Here is a 15,596-nt window from a genome sequence, read left to right on the forward strand (position 1 = left end):
AATATTAGTAGAGAGAATTAAATACAAATAATAAGTTGTATAATCAATTTACCTTGCACTAAGTTATACATTCAGCACATATATAACGCTAGTAATACCTATAATAGCAAGCAAGCAACACTATCACCAACTACTTATACATTCACTATTTGATAAAAAATAGGAAGTAAATAGGTAGATAACAAGTTTGTTGTTTTTTTATAAAATAAAATGACAATATGCACTAGGTTTGGTCGGGTTTAAAAAACTCATGGGTTCACGGGTTTGGGTACTATAGGAACAAACCCGTACCCATAAACCCGTCGAGTATACATTTATGCCCATTAACAAACCCATGGGTATGAAAATTGACCCAAACCTGTACCCTAATGGGGTAAAAACCCATCGGGTTTCAGGTTTCGGGTACCCATTGCCATCTCTAGTCGCACGCGTGGGGGGTCGTCGCTTTCTAGTGCTGCCACGGCTGTTGCTGGTGGGCAACCGATGCTTATGTTACGAATATCCATCAGCGGATGGCTTTTGGCACACCACAATAATTTCTATTCCTGCGAGATTTTGACGTGTCAGCTTCTTTTACTTTCCGCATCACATTTCTCTTGCGCTAAAAAAAACCCCTTCTGCTCCATGCATGCTACACTCTCTTTTATTCGGACCATCTGGTCCAGTGTCCTCTTTGCGCGCGTGATCCAAGCGGTGGCCCAGTTTTATCAAAACACCTAGCTGCTAGTTGGGTAAAAGAGAAAGTGAAGGCACTCTCCGTCTCTGCTAGCTACTGATACATACGGCCATATGTGTGTGTCACTTAATTAGCTTATTAAATAGCGGCAGCTCAAAGTGTGCTTGCTATTGCTAATTACTTACTCCGGAAGTACGTGGCGATGATCACCTCCGCTCCCCCTCCACGGATAAGCACCACGAACGTCTCCTTTTCTCCCCCCGCGCAGGCGCAGCCGCGCGCGCTTTGTTCAGTGCCTTTGCTTCCTGTGGAAGCGACGCGTCCTTGCAGTCCTCCTGCTGCGAGCGAACAACACTTTCGACTTCCCTGTTTTCCGCTCGTAGTAGACTTGCCTTTGTTTAGCAGACGCATCATGGATGGAATGGAACATCTAACGCGCAGATGCTGAGAGCTCTACCACTAGCAGCACATCCAGATCGACCCGCGTGCGCGTTGTCTTGTCAGGGCTAGGGCCAGTGCGACAATTATACAATGAATGAATGTATATGCTTGAGAGACGGCTGACTGCAGATTGATGTCTGCCTGCAATACTTGTAAAGTGAACGTTTGAAATAAGGGTGAAATTAGAAGGCTGTTGAAGACAGCCTAATAACGCAGCCTGAAACAGCAGGGCAGAGCGGTAGGGTGATGTTTATAGTAAAGTATCAGTACGTACTCAGAGCAGCGATGATGGCGTTCTCCCACAGCCGACGGAGGCGCCCAGCCTGATGCATGTTCGAAAACGGCAAGAGGCACACACAGGTCGGGACGGGAAGCGTGCGCAGGCGGCGCAGGAGACGTGCTGGACTGTTGGTCGAGGTCGAGACCTGACACTCTCATCTCACCACGTCAGCCAAAGGCTTGCCACCCGAGCCTGTCAAGTCCAGCAGCAACAGCCTGGCATGCCTACAGACGAAGGTCACAAGGATGCAAATGCAACTGGGTATCCAATGATGTTCATTTGAGCAAAAAAAATATCAACATAAGGACACAAAATAATTCGACCTGCAACCCTGGCAACAGATAAACCCACGCGCAAGTTCCAACAGAACTACTACTCATACTCATACAGCACCGAACTCAGTCAAGGTAAAGTTTCACATTGATCCCGTTATCGATCAGCGACTGAACAACCGCCCTGATCTTCCCCTCGAACTTGTCCCGTTCCCTCGGCGTGTACGTGCAGGTGTACACGTCGGCCTCCTTCGCCCTCTCGGCCAGGAACCGCCCGACGGCCAGGCAGGCCGGCACGTCGGACCTCGACCTGAGCGCCGCCTTGATGTCCTTGGAGTTGGTCCCGGCGACCGCGACCTGCCTGCAGGTCGACCGGTGCGTGAGGGACGCCGAGACGAAGCGCTTGGAGATGAACACGTCCAGCGTGAACGGCTCCATGTGGGCGATGGTGCGCTGCTTGAACGAGATGTGCTTGTGGGGGTTCTTGGACCTCTTCTCCTTCTTGTACGTGTATGGCCTACTGTTGTCCTCGTCCACGAAGTCCTCCACGCCGAAGAAGCTCCTGGAAGAACTCCAGACCTGGAAAACAGACACATAGTCCAATACTTTGTCAGCGACTGGATCTGAAAAAAAAAAGATGTAGCCTAGCCGGGTCACATTGCTTGCAGTTATAACAAAATGCAGAAACTGCAGTGCTATTCTGACTTATTAGGTAGTGCGTTGAACTTACGTTCAACACGTTACATTGCCCACAAGACTAAAACCCAGTTCAGGCATGTCATTTCTTCTAGGCACTACTACAGAGGGAAAGGATTTATATGGATTTTGCAAGAACATTTTAGGACTGAGGGAGTATAAAAAGATTTGCTATCTGTGTTATGTCATTGTAACATCCTCATCTCACCATCAAATTGAAGAACCACGAGAGTTCACCGTGCCAGAATAAAGGCAAACCCTGCAGCCTGCTTGCCATGTCACAGCTAACCAGGCCTAGAAAGGAGCCAGCCAAACTGCATACTCAGCCGTTGAGGCAAATGTCAAAGTTGATGGGTCTGTCAATGTTGCTGGCAATATCAACGACATTCCCAACAATATGCCAGCACGAATGAAGTTCGGACTTTGTAGTAGTGCTTATACGACTTTGTAGTAGTGCTTATACAGTCAATGTCCATTGTTCCTCAACATGAAGCTGTGCTGTAAGGGCACACATCCATGCAAATATTCAGGTGGCACAGCAGCGATCATCCCCATCCTACTGGTGCTTGATTGTTTCTGCTGTGTTGGTACCACACTAACAAGGCCTGTAGGAGACACTGGCTACATCAGCGCGCAGATGCCAAATGGCCTCAAATTCTTCGCATGAAGCAAAGGTGAACATTGTATCATTATGTTTAGTCAACATGAGCTATTTAACCTTTCCATGGAATAAAATAACCTAATTGGCTAGGTCGATCAACAAAAGTCTTCCTACTTGGCAAAACCATCTAATCTAGTGCACAGGTAGGGAACACCAGGAACTGTTAGCAGCAAAAAGGATAAAAGAGGGTTAATTAAACGCTTTAGGGGGTTAAGCAAATTCTGGCTGTACTTTATGAGAGTAAGATGGACCTTTCCAACTTTACTGTATACAAGAAAACAATCCAGGCTAATGTATATGAGTCTACTTATCATCAAACAAGCCAGCCATCATAGATTTGCTTAGTTTATGGATTACAAGGACAAGCTATTGTACAATCACTTGACCTAGCCACATAGGAGAGGTACCTGTCACTTGAGACATGAGTAATAGTGATATACAATCAATATATGTCAAACTTTCATCATTCATATTCTAAATCCATTGCAAGCAGTAATTCACAATCCAGATAGGAACTTATAAAAGAAAACTTAGCACTAATCCAACCAGGATGTTTCATCCTAAAAATATGTAAAAAAAGAAAAGAGAAACAATCCTTTCAGCATTTGTACCTTCACATCATCCATTAAACATTTTTCCTTACTTTTCATGGTGTGTAAGTTGCTGAGTTAAAAAATCTGCTCATTTAATCATTGTAATGACAGAACTTTGATGGTTAAACTTATCGTAGTCATACAGTGATCTGTGTTACCTGCCCACTGTGAAATTGACTCCAGCAAGTTAGTACAGCTGGTGCTGAATTTCCTGCATGTAGCATATGTGCTCCTCTCTTCCATGACTGGCTCAAGATGCACTTCAGCATGTTTACCTCAAGTCCTCAACCACTTGCAGTGCTCAATAAATACCAAGAGAATGATTTGAAGGTAGATGCTAATCAATCTGTGTAAGAACAAAAAGTGTATTAGAGCCCAGAAACTTTCACACACATTTGACCTTATGTAACTGAATTTGGGCGATTCAATTTGCATGCAGATTCCTAGTAGAATGTGGTCGTGGATGTCGAAATGATACACATCAAGCAACGTTTTCAAATCGTACAATCGAGCCTAGTCAGAAATATAGGGGCTGTTTAGTTCCTGGAAGTTCTCTTGCCTGACCTATAGCTGAATTTGGTCCATTCAATTTGCATGCAGAATCCTAGTAGAATGTGTTTGGCGAATGTGGAATTGATACACATCAAGCAACGTTTTCAAATCGTACAATCAAGCCTAGTCAGCAATATAGGGACTTGCTTTGTTCCTGGAAGTTCTCTTGCTTGGCAACGACATGCGCTTGGCAAGTGCTTGAAATCTTTGTTTACCCAGCAATCTCGCTTGGCTTGGCAATCATTTCCTTGCTCATGCAGGGGAGCCAAATCGGCTCACCCGCGTGAGAAAGAGCTGGCTGCTCAGTCACATATTTCCATCCCGCTGTTTGAAGCCCCTGATGAAAAGGCAGCAACCTGATGCTAGCTGTAGAACCAAACAGAGAAAGCAAATCTCACTTTGCTTTGCTGGCTGGGACAAGGTGAGGCGAGCAACAGCAGTAAAGATTCCAAGCACACCCATAGTCATCCTGCCTTCATACCCCGGTAACCATCATTTACAAACTACTGAGAGCAGACATCAACCAACAATTGACCAGCAGCAGCAAAGAGATTCAGTGGAAGAGAGCCGGTGGTGGCACCTTGAGGAAGTGATCCAGCAGCGGCAGGAGCGGGGAAGGAAACGGTGCTTGAGGGCTTTTGCTTTATGCTTTTTCATGGGAGTAATCAAAAACTGCAAATCTTACTAGTGACACACCGCACAGGCACACACTAATACATATAACAACGAATAACATCACGATATCAATTCCAAATGCTAGTCTTCGACACGGCTCTTTTTGGTTCCAGTACTAATCTTAGACACATCTTTTGACTAAATACTTTTCCATTGTAGCCTCCCAATGTTTTCCGATCAGTTGATCGTTTCTGATCGCCATAGGAGCGATCAAGTCAATCAGAACGATTAATCGGATGATCAGGCCGATTAATCGCTTTCTGATCGGTCGATCAGACCTCCTAATCGTCCAAACATATAAAAGCCGATCAGGCTGCCTATATATAATATATATTACTAAATTCTAAATTATTTTGCAGTTTGACAGTTTAAAGATAACAGTAAAGAAAATATACACAGTTTAGAAGCTCTATGGAAATTGGAGAACCATAATAATTTGATGCAACAGTGTCTAGTTTCAAGAAAATCACTGCCCAGATCTAGCAATTAAGTTGCAGTTAGAACTTAGAACTTAGAAGTATCAAGATCTCACCTCACACAAAACCATAACCTCTATTCCTCTTCCCTGGACGAACCAACTTTCTTGCACTCTGAGTCTGAGAAATAATTTACCATCTGCAGCAACAACCACACAAAACAATGGAATCAATTAATCAAACAAAAATCCCAGCAAAGTTAGGAACACAACAAAAATCACAGGATAAGTGTACCATCTGCTTTCTCCTGCACTGTATGGCTGTCAGACATTACCATAGGTAAAAGTAAAACATAGTAAAAAACAGTACAGCCATTGCAAACTCACAGGAACGGGTTAATAAGCCATTACATTAGTAAAACTGCATTGCTGCAGGTTGTCCAGCAAAAAAGTACAAAGTCCAACTGCAGCAAAGTCAAACATGAAACAAATGAGCAAATCTTCATCCACTTGATAAGTGATAAATGATCTACTAGCTAAAGTAAATCTTCATCCACTTGAAATGCATTTTCAGTCCCAAATGAGCTAGAAGGCCCAGAACCATCTTCCTCATTCATTTGCATTTCCTTCCTCAGATTCTTCATCATCTTCAAGGATCTCATTTTCATTAATAACTGGGTGGGGACTGGCTCGGATCGGATCACAAATTCACAACGAGCACATCACATGAGCACAGCAGGGCAGCAGGCCACTCAACGGTGAACACTGAACAGGAAGTCGGGGAGACGGGGACTGGGGAGAACTGGAGAAGAGAATCAGACATCAGAGATCACCTGCTGCAGCAGGCCGTCACCGTGCTGGGGAGTGGGGACCGAGAGGGGGCACCAGCCGCCAGTCGCCGGTGGCGCGGCGCCAAACCGTCGCCCCGTGTGATGTGCTCTTGTTAGGGTTCCTCGATGGCGTCCGTACGTGCTGCGTGGGAGTCCGGCGGCTGGCGCTCTGCTGCTGAGCTGCTCTCGTCTCAAAACCGTGCATGGGCTCTGCGTACAGGACGGTTTAGTGGGCTGCAGTGGGCCAAATCAAATGGGAAGAAAAATACGAAGTGGGCCAGCCAGCCAGACCAAAACTGAAAATTCCTAGGCAAACTAATCGTCCGCGACCGGATCGGACAGAATCGCGACTATTCGATCTACTACTATCCCTTTCTATCCAGCGGGCCCCAGTTTGCCAGTGCCAGAGTTTTAACAAAAAAACACACTTTGACAGTGCCAGCGTTTTAACAAAAAAAATACTGTTTGCCAGTGCCAGCGTTTTTAACAAGAAAATAGCAGTCGTGCAGTTTTGAAGCCGTGACCATGCCTGCCAGATTGTATTCTTGGGTGCCAGTGCCGCCCAGACAAATACAACCCAGATAGCCTTAGACTGACTGCAACGCTCCCCCTTCCCCCCCTCCGCTAGCACTGTTCACATTTTAGAGGATACAGTTCCCCCTACATCCCGCAGCGGCGCGCGCTATCCGCTCCCCTCCGCTGCGACCCTACTCTCTCTCACGCCAGATGCAGGGGGTCACTGTGCACTCCCCATCGCCTGCTTCTCACGGAAGAAGCCGCCCGCGCCAGACACCGGACACTTCACGCTCGACGTCTCTCCCTTTTGACGCGTCTGTGGAAGGGCGATTTCCGGCGACGCGGCGGCGGATCTGCCGCGGGAAGGTCGCGTCTGCGCTGGTCCCCGTCGGCTGTGTAGAAGACGAAGTGGAGGTGGTCAGCAGGCAGGTCTGTTCGCGAGCGAAGACGAAGAGGCCTCAAATCCGCTTCCGCCGAGGTTTGTCGCGACCGCTTCCTTCCTTTCCGGCTCCGAGCATCGACGGCTACCTCAGATCCGGACATCAACGCTTCGATTCGTGTTGTTTCGGCCGTAATCTTCGGTTCTTGAGGTACGCCCTTCATCTTGTATACTTTGTCTACTTCATGCGCCTCCCTTTGATGAATGAAATTCAACACCAATCGACTATTCCAGTTAACCGAAGTTCATTACATGTGACACCAATGGACTATTCCCCGCACCAAACATGTACACAGATCTGGTGTGGCTTTTAGGGTTTTTTTATGGGAGTGAACATCCGGCGGAATAACCTTGATATTTACCAAACGAAGGGAAGTCCAAACGATTACGCCCTATTGCTCTGCCGATTCGCATTTACTTGAAACCCTAGATTATGCCTAAACTTCGAAGGTGCGTTAAACTGTCAAGTGTTGTGGCACATTATTTTGGTCCCCACTTTCCAGTACAATTGACCATTTACGAATGTTTGTGCATGATTCATCCTAGGTTAACCCAAAAAGTCTAACCTTACCCGCGCCTAAGTAATGGTCATTGTTTACTTCACAAGTTCAATGTGTGAATTACATTTCAGATGGTCCTGACTTCATTATTTACTGTGAATGATGTTCAATAAAATCAGCAGGTCTAATGTAATGACCATATTGTATTGGTCTCCTTTATCAAAATTTTTGTCACCCTTTATCTAATGTAATGACCATATGTGTGAATTACATTTTGAATACTATTTGTGCCAATTGTATGCTATTGTATACTTTGTACAACAAAATATGATTCCTGTACTGAATTGCAATGGTATGTTTGCACTTGCTACAAAATAAGATGCATGTTATGCAATTCATGTTATGGTGTACCTGGTACACAAAATTGATGTATGTAAACACATATGAAGATGCCTATTGTTTCTAATTTCTTATTTGATAGTTTGGTTATTTATATTTCCTTTTATAGGACCTCAATCTATGTTTCACGTCAAGGCGCTTCACTAATCCGCATGGATAGCCAACATGGCAATACTAGGCAAACGAGAATCTAACTGAGTTGGTTAAATGGCTTTAATAGCACTCCTCGAGTTCTATGTTTGATTTTCAAGAAATTTTATTTTCAGTTTAAAAAGGTCACTCGTTGTTTTCTGTGCACACGAAACCTGATATACAGAGCGCGGACCCTCATGTAGGCCAGCTTTTATGACCTTTTCTAGGTTGGTGTTGGGGGCTATAGATATCCCTTGGCTAGCTATTTGAAGAGTGTAGGAGTTGAGGAATATGGCAAAGGAGTTGAGGCTCCACTCTAGCACTTTTATCACCATGATGCTTATGAAATCACTTGGTGTTTTACATATGTGTTTTGCAAAGTACTTAGGCGAGTTAGATTACTACTAAAAGCACTTGCTCTAGGTTTAATATACAAAATAGATTACTACTAAAAGCACTTGATATACAAAATTGATGTATGTAAACACATATGAAGACGAAGTGGAGGTGGTCAGCAGGCAGGTCTGTTCGCGAGCGAAGACGAAGAGGCCTCAAATCCGCTTCCGCCGAGGTTTGTCGCGACCGCTTCCTTCCTTTCCGGCTCCGAGCATCGACGGCTACCTCAGATCCGGACATCAACGCTTCGATTCGTGTTGTTTCGGCCGTAATCTTCGGTTCTTGAGGTACGCCCTTCATCTTGTATACTTTGTCTACTTCATGCGCCTCCCTTTGATGAATGAAATTCAACACCAATCGACTATTCCAGTTAACCGAAGTTCATTACATGTGACACCAATGGACTATTCCCCGCACCAAACATGTACACAGATCTGGTGTGGCTTTTAGGGTTTTTTTATGGGAGTGAACATCCGGCGGAATAACCTTGATATTTACCAAACGAAGGGAAGTCCAAACGATTACGCCCTATTGCTCTGCCGATTCGCATTTACTTGAAACCCTAGATTATGCCTAAACTTCGAAGGTGCGTTAAACTGTCAAGTGTTGTGGCACATTATTTTGGTCCCCACTTTCCAGTACAATTGACCATTTACGAATGTTTGTGCATGATTCATCCTAGGTTAACCCAAAAAGTCTAACCTTACCCGCGCCTAAGTAATGGTCATTGTTTACTTCACAAGTTCAATGTGTGAATTACATTTCAGATGGTCCTGACTTCATTATTTACTGTGAATGATGTTCAATAAAATCAGCAGGTCTAATGTAATGACCATATTGTATTGGTCTCCTTTATCAAAATTTTTGTCACCCTTTGTTACCAATGCATGATACAACAATTGTTTGGACCTTCATATAGTTGGTTTCTAAATGCTTACAACAACTAGATGTCTTGGTTTTGTTGACCAATATATGTCTGTACACACAGATCTTCAGTCTGTCAGATTTTTTTGTGCTTACATGGACTACATTGTTTGTTGATTTGTATTGTTGAAGTTTTCTGCAACACTGACCTGTTTGCACATTATTTGACAATGAAGTTAATGGTTCAATTCATGTATCGTATTCAAACAACCGACATATTATCTCATGAGTAGTACAAGTTTTTAAAGTTCAGTAACATACATTGGCCTGTTCAAAATCATCATCAGTATGTGAGATACATCTCTATGTCCATGTACTACACTTTATTTCAATTTCATTGTCATACATTCGGGTTAACATTGAGAACATTATCAGTTAAAGTTTCACTAAGTTCTTTATGTTCCTGCCTGCAATAAGACTCATGGTTTTGTAATCATTACATGTCCTTGCCTATATTTTTGTTCATGTTTTTGGGAACTCTTTCATTCCAATAGCCTATATGGTTTATAAGGGTATGCACGTGTTACTTCATATATTACTTCTTTGCAACACACTTGATAATGGCATCCTCGACAGAAGAAAAAATGAAGGCTTTGCTTAAAGTCCTTGTAGACTGTGCCGAGGATGCCACAAAATCCCTTGGTGGATTAGTAGATCATGCATTAGACCACATGCATGATGAAGAGATCGTAGCTAGAACCTTGTTTGCCATGAAAGAAAAACTTGAATTGCTACAACAAGATGCCTTAGAGGCAAAAGTGCAAGCTTTTCCAGAAATTGCTAAGTACGACGGGGATGCCATAAGTGTTGAACCTACATCTCTGTCGACCCCTCCAACAGTTACTGAACCATCTGTCGATGAAGAGGAGTTCTACTGCCCCGATGTCAGTGATGAGTGGTACTTCAGCGATTCAGATAGGTCAACTCGTAATAGCTACTGGAATATTTATTAGCTCCATGTATTCCAGTTGTAGTTGTAGGATATCCTTTTGAACTTCCAAGTACTCGGGTTGTCCAAGTAGTCGTGTTGTCCAAGTAGTCGTGTCATGTATGTCTAAGTCTCAATGCTACCTCGTGACCTTAAGTTAGAATGATGTCATGAATTATGTAGTATGTCTACTATGTTTACTCTTAATTGTTCTAATGCTGATGTTCCTAGTGAAACAGTTCATGAGAACATTTTATTATTACTGTCTTCGTTTAAATGCTTAGTCTCTTCTTATGTGTACCTCGTTTTGTCGATTCACTTCAGTTTATACCATATCACTAAATGTCTGCCATGTCCACATATACTAGCATGGACCCAGCAAACAATGCCACATCTCGCAGCCGATGTCAAATACCTCCAGTGCCCAGCAATTTCCCCCTCCACCCCCTTTATGGTCTACGGGCTTCATGCACCAGACTCCTGTGGATTGCAACATGGTGGGAAACCTTAATTTTCCTAGTCCTGGTCAAGGTCCAACAACAATGTGGGCTCCCATTCAGACAGGGAATACTAGTTCCCAATCTACCATGATTCCGGCTTCGCAATCTGCAGTATATTGGAATCATTACATGAACTTTGTGAGGAACCCTCTTATTTCAGTTGGAGTGAATCCTTTTACAGAATCCTATCCTCCATCACATACTAGTACACCGTTGCAGGGTTCCAATAATATACCTTCATTACCTGTAAACTTGGGGTCAGATGCTGAACATAGTGTTCAGGACATCAATAGTCCAGAAAAAATGCACCTCCAGTTCAAAAACAAAAGAAATCGAATGAACAAAACTTTACTGCTCCAGAAGACATACTCCTTTGCACTACATGGTTGCAAATTAGTAGTGACCCTATTGTGCACACTGGACAAAGGAGGGAGGGGCTTTGGGCTCGAATTGAAAAAAGGTACAATGAACAAAGGGGGGACTTCCCTTGTAGACTTAACAGAGCACTTAGTAGCAGATAGGACAAGATTAGAGCTGATGTCAGTAAGTTCTCCGGATACTACGCAAGAGTCCTAAGAGAGAAACAAAGTGGCTTAAGTGACGAGGATAAGGTTAGACATTTTGTAACTAATTTATTTGAAGTTCAACTTGGTGTCATTGTACTAATTCTAATTGAACATCAAATTTTGGCAGACATCCAAGGCAGCTACATTGTTTGCTCATGAGGAGAACAAACCATTCCATTATATGCATTGCTGGCATCAATTGAAGGGGGAACCCAGATGGGAGAGCATCTGTCAAGGACATTCGTTCAGAGGATTAAATGCTAAATCTATTGGATCTTCGGGGTGTCCATCAGTTGATGCACCAGAAACTGATAGTGGGTCTGCCGGGTTGACAGGAAAACGGTCCCGTGGTCGTGATTACAGTAAAGCAGAGAGAAAGAAAGGTGCATCTTCTTCGTCTCCAGAATACTTAAGTCGATTGCAAGAAATTACTGAAAAACAAATACAGCGGTCCATAGAAAAGGGTGAAAAAAAGAAAAGTGCAGTGAAGAAGACAGGGAAATACAGAAGAAGAGATTGGAATTGGAAGCACAAAAGTTAAGCATTCGATAAAGGGAACTCAAACTTGAAGAACTCGAATCGGCAAACAAACGATTGCAGATGCTGATGTCAACAAATGAAGAAGATGTTGATCCAGAAGTTTGGATTATGATGAAGGAACAGAAAAAAATTGCAGCAGTTTATATTTAGTTTTGAGTAATCTTGAGCGATTCTGTTACATGTAGTCCACCTGGTGTTGAAACATGTTGAGACAATTTATCTAAGTTGCTTACGTAATATGTTTTTTGCAGAACATTATTTATTTGGTCGAACCATTGTAAGTTAAGTTGTATGCTGTTGTATTACAAAATAATGAACTCGGCTGTGATAAATGTTTGAATACTATTTGTGCCAATTGTATGCTATTGTATACTTTGTACAACAAAATATGATTCCTGTACTGAATTGCAATGGTATGTTTGCACTTGCTACAAAATAAGATGCATGTTATGCAATTCATGTTATGGTGTACCTGGTACACAAAATTGATGTATGTAAACACATATGAAGACGGTTGTCCGAACATATTTCGTACAAGTGAGGTAATTTATTGGAATACTAAAAAATACGACATGACATTACAAGTACTGAATTGAAGTTCGAACTAAGCTGCTACGACACGCCATTATTAGATGCTTCCACGGTGAGCCCACAAATGCTCGACAAGATCATTTTGTAGTGAGCACGATCTTTCTTGGCGACGAAGATCAAAGTGGTTAATAACCCATTCCGCCCGTCCTTCTCCAATTATTTGAGATGGTTCAATCCCTGATGTGTTATCTCCGAAATCTATGTTAGCAGCAAAAGGGCCTTCGTCTTCGACAATCATGCTGTGCATGATGATGCAAGCTGTGATTATCTCAGTTAAACGATTACGATCCCAACCATAAGCTGGTCCACGGAGCACCGCCTACCGGGCCTGAAGAACTCCAAAAGCACGCTCAATATCCTTTCGGCAACTTTCCTGCATCTGTGTGAAATATACTTTCTTTTCCTCATATGGGTGTCGGATTGCTTTTACAAAAGTAGGCCAGTTGGGGTAAATACCATCAGCAAGGCAATATCCGAAGTTGTACGCATGACCATTTACTGTGTAATTGACAGGTGGAATTCGACCGGTTGTCATTGGGTCAAATACTGGGGATCGGTGCAGCACGTTTACATCATTGTTTGTCCCAGGCATGCCAAAAAAAGCATGCCAAATCCAAAGATCATACGATGCTATAGCTTCGAGTATCATCGATGCTCTACCATTTCGGCCACAAAATTGACCACGCCAGGCCGTAGGACAGTTCCTCCACTCCCAGTGCATGCAATCTATGGAACCCAACATGCCAGGAAAACCCCTTGCCTCGCTATTGTGCATGATGCGTGTTATGTCATCTTGAGTAGGAGTTCGTAAATACCAGCCACTAAAATATGCAATGATTGCGCGACAAAAATGATGAAGGCATTCCCTTGCGGTTGATTCCCCAATTTGAATATACTCGTCTACCGCATCTGAAGGTAACCCATAAGCAAGTATCCGCATTGCCGCACATACTTTTTGTAGTGGACCGAGTCCTGGCATGCATGTTGCGTCTACCCTTTGTGTAAAGTAAGTATCCTGCTGTTGAAGACCTTGCATAATGCGGAGAAACAAAGGCCTACTCATGCGGAACCTAAGAAATTTACATTGGTTCATTGTGAATAGTATGAAAAATGAGAACCTATTACAATAAAATCAAGTGTGTACCTTCTACGAAACACATGGGGTGGATACACTGGGTTCGCGCCGAAGTAGTGATGCTGGATGAGGTTTTCTCCGGCAAAATGATCCCTGTGAATGACGCGGCAAGGTAAACCCGACCGTCGTCGGTGATGGCGTTGAGCCTCAATGTTGAGGGTTAGTAGATTGACAAGCAAAAGAGTTTCGTCCTCACTATCACTCGAATCAGAATCATCTTCCGTATGCCTGAGACATACCAAACTATGCCTAACTTGATGAAGTAACAACAATGGGCGTACATTTGGGTAGAGAATGATTGCATATATATAGGGGAGACCAAAGCGGCTTCAAGGGGAAGCTGGGGGCTTTCATTGAAAGCCAACCGTGGCTTTCTTTGAAAGCCAACGGTGCCTTTCGTTGTAAGGCACTCGTGGCTTCGTCCGTACGACTGGGCGGGTTTGCTTGCAACGTAAGTGTGGTTCAATATATTACGTCCCAATATATATGATAAATTATGCCATACCACAATTGTGAAGTAATGTTTGCATTTTGCAATTAAATGTTAAATGAATTGATGTATGCATTTTGCAATTAAATGTTAAATGAATTGATTTTTTCTATATTATGCGTAATTTAAAAGAAATAATTAAATATAATTTTTTTCTTTTAAAAAATACGAGCGGTTTAAGTCTAACGTGTTAAAAGGGAAATATATAAATAAAAAATGAAGTTGGTTATGTTAGTTATATGTAAATGTATATTTAATGAGTAGAGGGATATGTAGGGTAAAATTTAGGGGGAACGATTGCGGGACGAGTGAATATAGGGGAGAGAATCTTGCTGAACATAGTAAGATTTAAGGGGAAAAATTTAGGGGAACGACTGCGGACAGCCTTAGACTGTCTCCAGCAATGTCCTCTAAATTTCGTCCCCTAAAGGAATATTCTATGTCCTTTACAGCACCCTCTAAAAGATTTCGTCCTCTATATCTTTTTCATCTCCAACAACGTCCCCTAAATTTCATCCTCTATATCTACAGTGTTAACAGATTTCATAAACTACCATATTTATTCTCTCTTTTGCATATAATTTGAACATATGACTTGATGAAACTAATGCAAAAATGATGTAATTAACATTTTCACTTTGATAGTTTTGGAGGCATAATTAATCCGGTCGCACTGCATGACTAAGGTTGGGTACGCAACATTGTTAGGCTTGGGAACAATTAAACGTCACATAATCCTATGATTGAAAGTGTTTCATGATCAAATTAACTGCTAGGATTCTAGGCGGTGGGCGACATTTAGTATTCGTGTATCACCAGTCTGAGGAAACCGTAGGACAGAATGCTACAACGCATGGAGGAGCAACGATTCACCTGTGTCGCTTTGGATTCGGTGGCGTCAAGTGAATCGAAAACGACGGCGAGGACAGATTTGGGCTGCGCTTCCTTTTCTCGTCTCCAAGCTTCAACACGCGGACAGATCGTCGGCAATGCTTGGCGACAGCAAGAACAAGAGTCATTGTCTCCAGAAAGTAACGCAAGTTCTTTCTCCTATGCACTTCTCATATCAGCTAAAGCCTTCATGCTTTCCTGCACAAAACAGTTAAAATAACAGTTGAAACAGGTAGATGGTCATCACAATGGATGGAAAATAGATTCGTGCTGTAATTTCAAACTTCATATCATGTAATGAGCACTGTACTAACCATCTCAAGTTCATTATCGTTTTCTTCACGTGCAAGCCGTAACATCTCAATGTGTTCAATCAATTCCTGCTCAAATTGGTTCACTGACTTAATCTTGCCCATGAGCTCACCCTGCTCACGACTAACCCTCCCAGCAAAAACTGGGTCTTCCCAGAGGTCTGGCTTCTTCAACACCACAGCTAATTGCTTCGTTCTCTCAAGTATCCATCCCCACTGAACAAATCAAAACAATGCCCAATTCGGA

At 43.0% G+C, this 15,596-nt stretch overlaps 1 protein-coding gene across 5 annotated transcripts; it reads right to left on the reverse strand.

The window, feature by feature from the left end:
• Nucleotides 1–1,649: 1,649 nt before the first annotated feature.
• LOC100275599 (Ribosomal L18p/L5e family protein) lies at nt 1,650–6,279 on the reverse strand. 5 transcript variants are annotated; one of them, XM_035965428.1, is made up of 6 exons: nt 6,095–6,276; nt 5,673–5,725; nt 5,379–5,461; nt 3,778–3,965; nt 2,574–2,970; nt 1,650–2,248 (listed from the first exon to the last, which is right to left on the reverse strand). In XM_035965428.1, the coding sequence occupies exons 5-6, from the start codon at nt 2,640–2,642 to the stop codon at nt 1,796–1,798; spliced, it is 522 nt and encodes a 173-aa protein (XP_035821321.1). In that variant the 5' UTR covers nt 2,643–2,970; nt 3,778–3,965; nt 5,379–5,461; nt 5,673–5,725; nt 6,095–6,276; the 3' UTR covers nt 1,650–1,795. The 5 variants fall into 5 exon arrangements, with proteins under 5 accessions (XP_035821321.1, XP_035821319.1, XP_008669685.1 ...); XM_035965426.1 differs by lacking the exon at nt 5,673–5,725 and having other exon boundaries at nt 6,095–6,279; XM_008671463.4 differs by lacking the exon at nt 2,574–2,970 and having other exon boundaries at nt 6,095–6,270.
• Nucleotides 6,280–15,596: the final 9,317 nt, after the last annotated feature.

This window comes from Zea mays, chromosome 1 (genome assembly GCF_902167145.1).
Source record: "Zea mays cultivar B73 chromosome 1, Zm-B73-REFERENCE-NAM-5.0, whole genome shotgun sequence".
In the NCBI taxonomy this organism is placed as follows: Eukaryota; Viridiplantae; Streptophyta; class Magnoliopsida; order Poales; family Poaceae; genus Zea; species Zea mays.

Excerpts from the sequence above, each read along its gene's own strand:
- LOC100275599 (XM_008671463.4), bottom strand. The coding sequence starts at position 3,888 with ATGCTGAAGTGCATCTTGAGCCAGTCATGGAAGAGAGGAGCACATATG. Across the intron at positions 2,249-3,777 it reads GTCAATTTCACAGTGGGCAG|GTCTGGAGTTCTTCCAGGAG; the intron begins GTAACACAGATC and ends TCTGTTTTCCAG.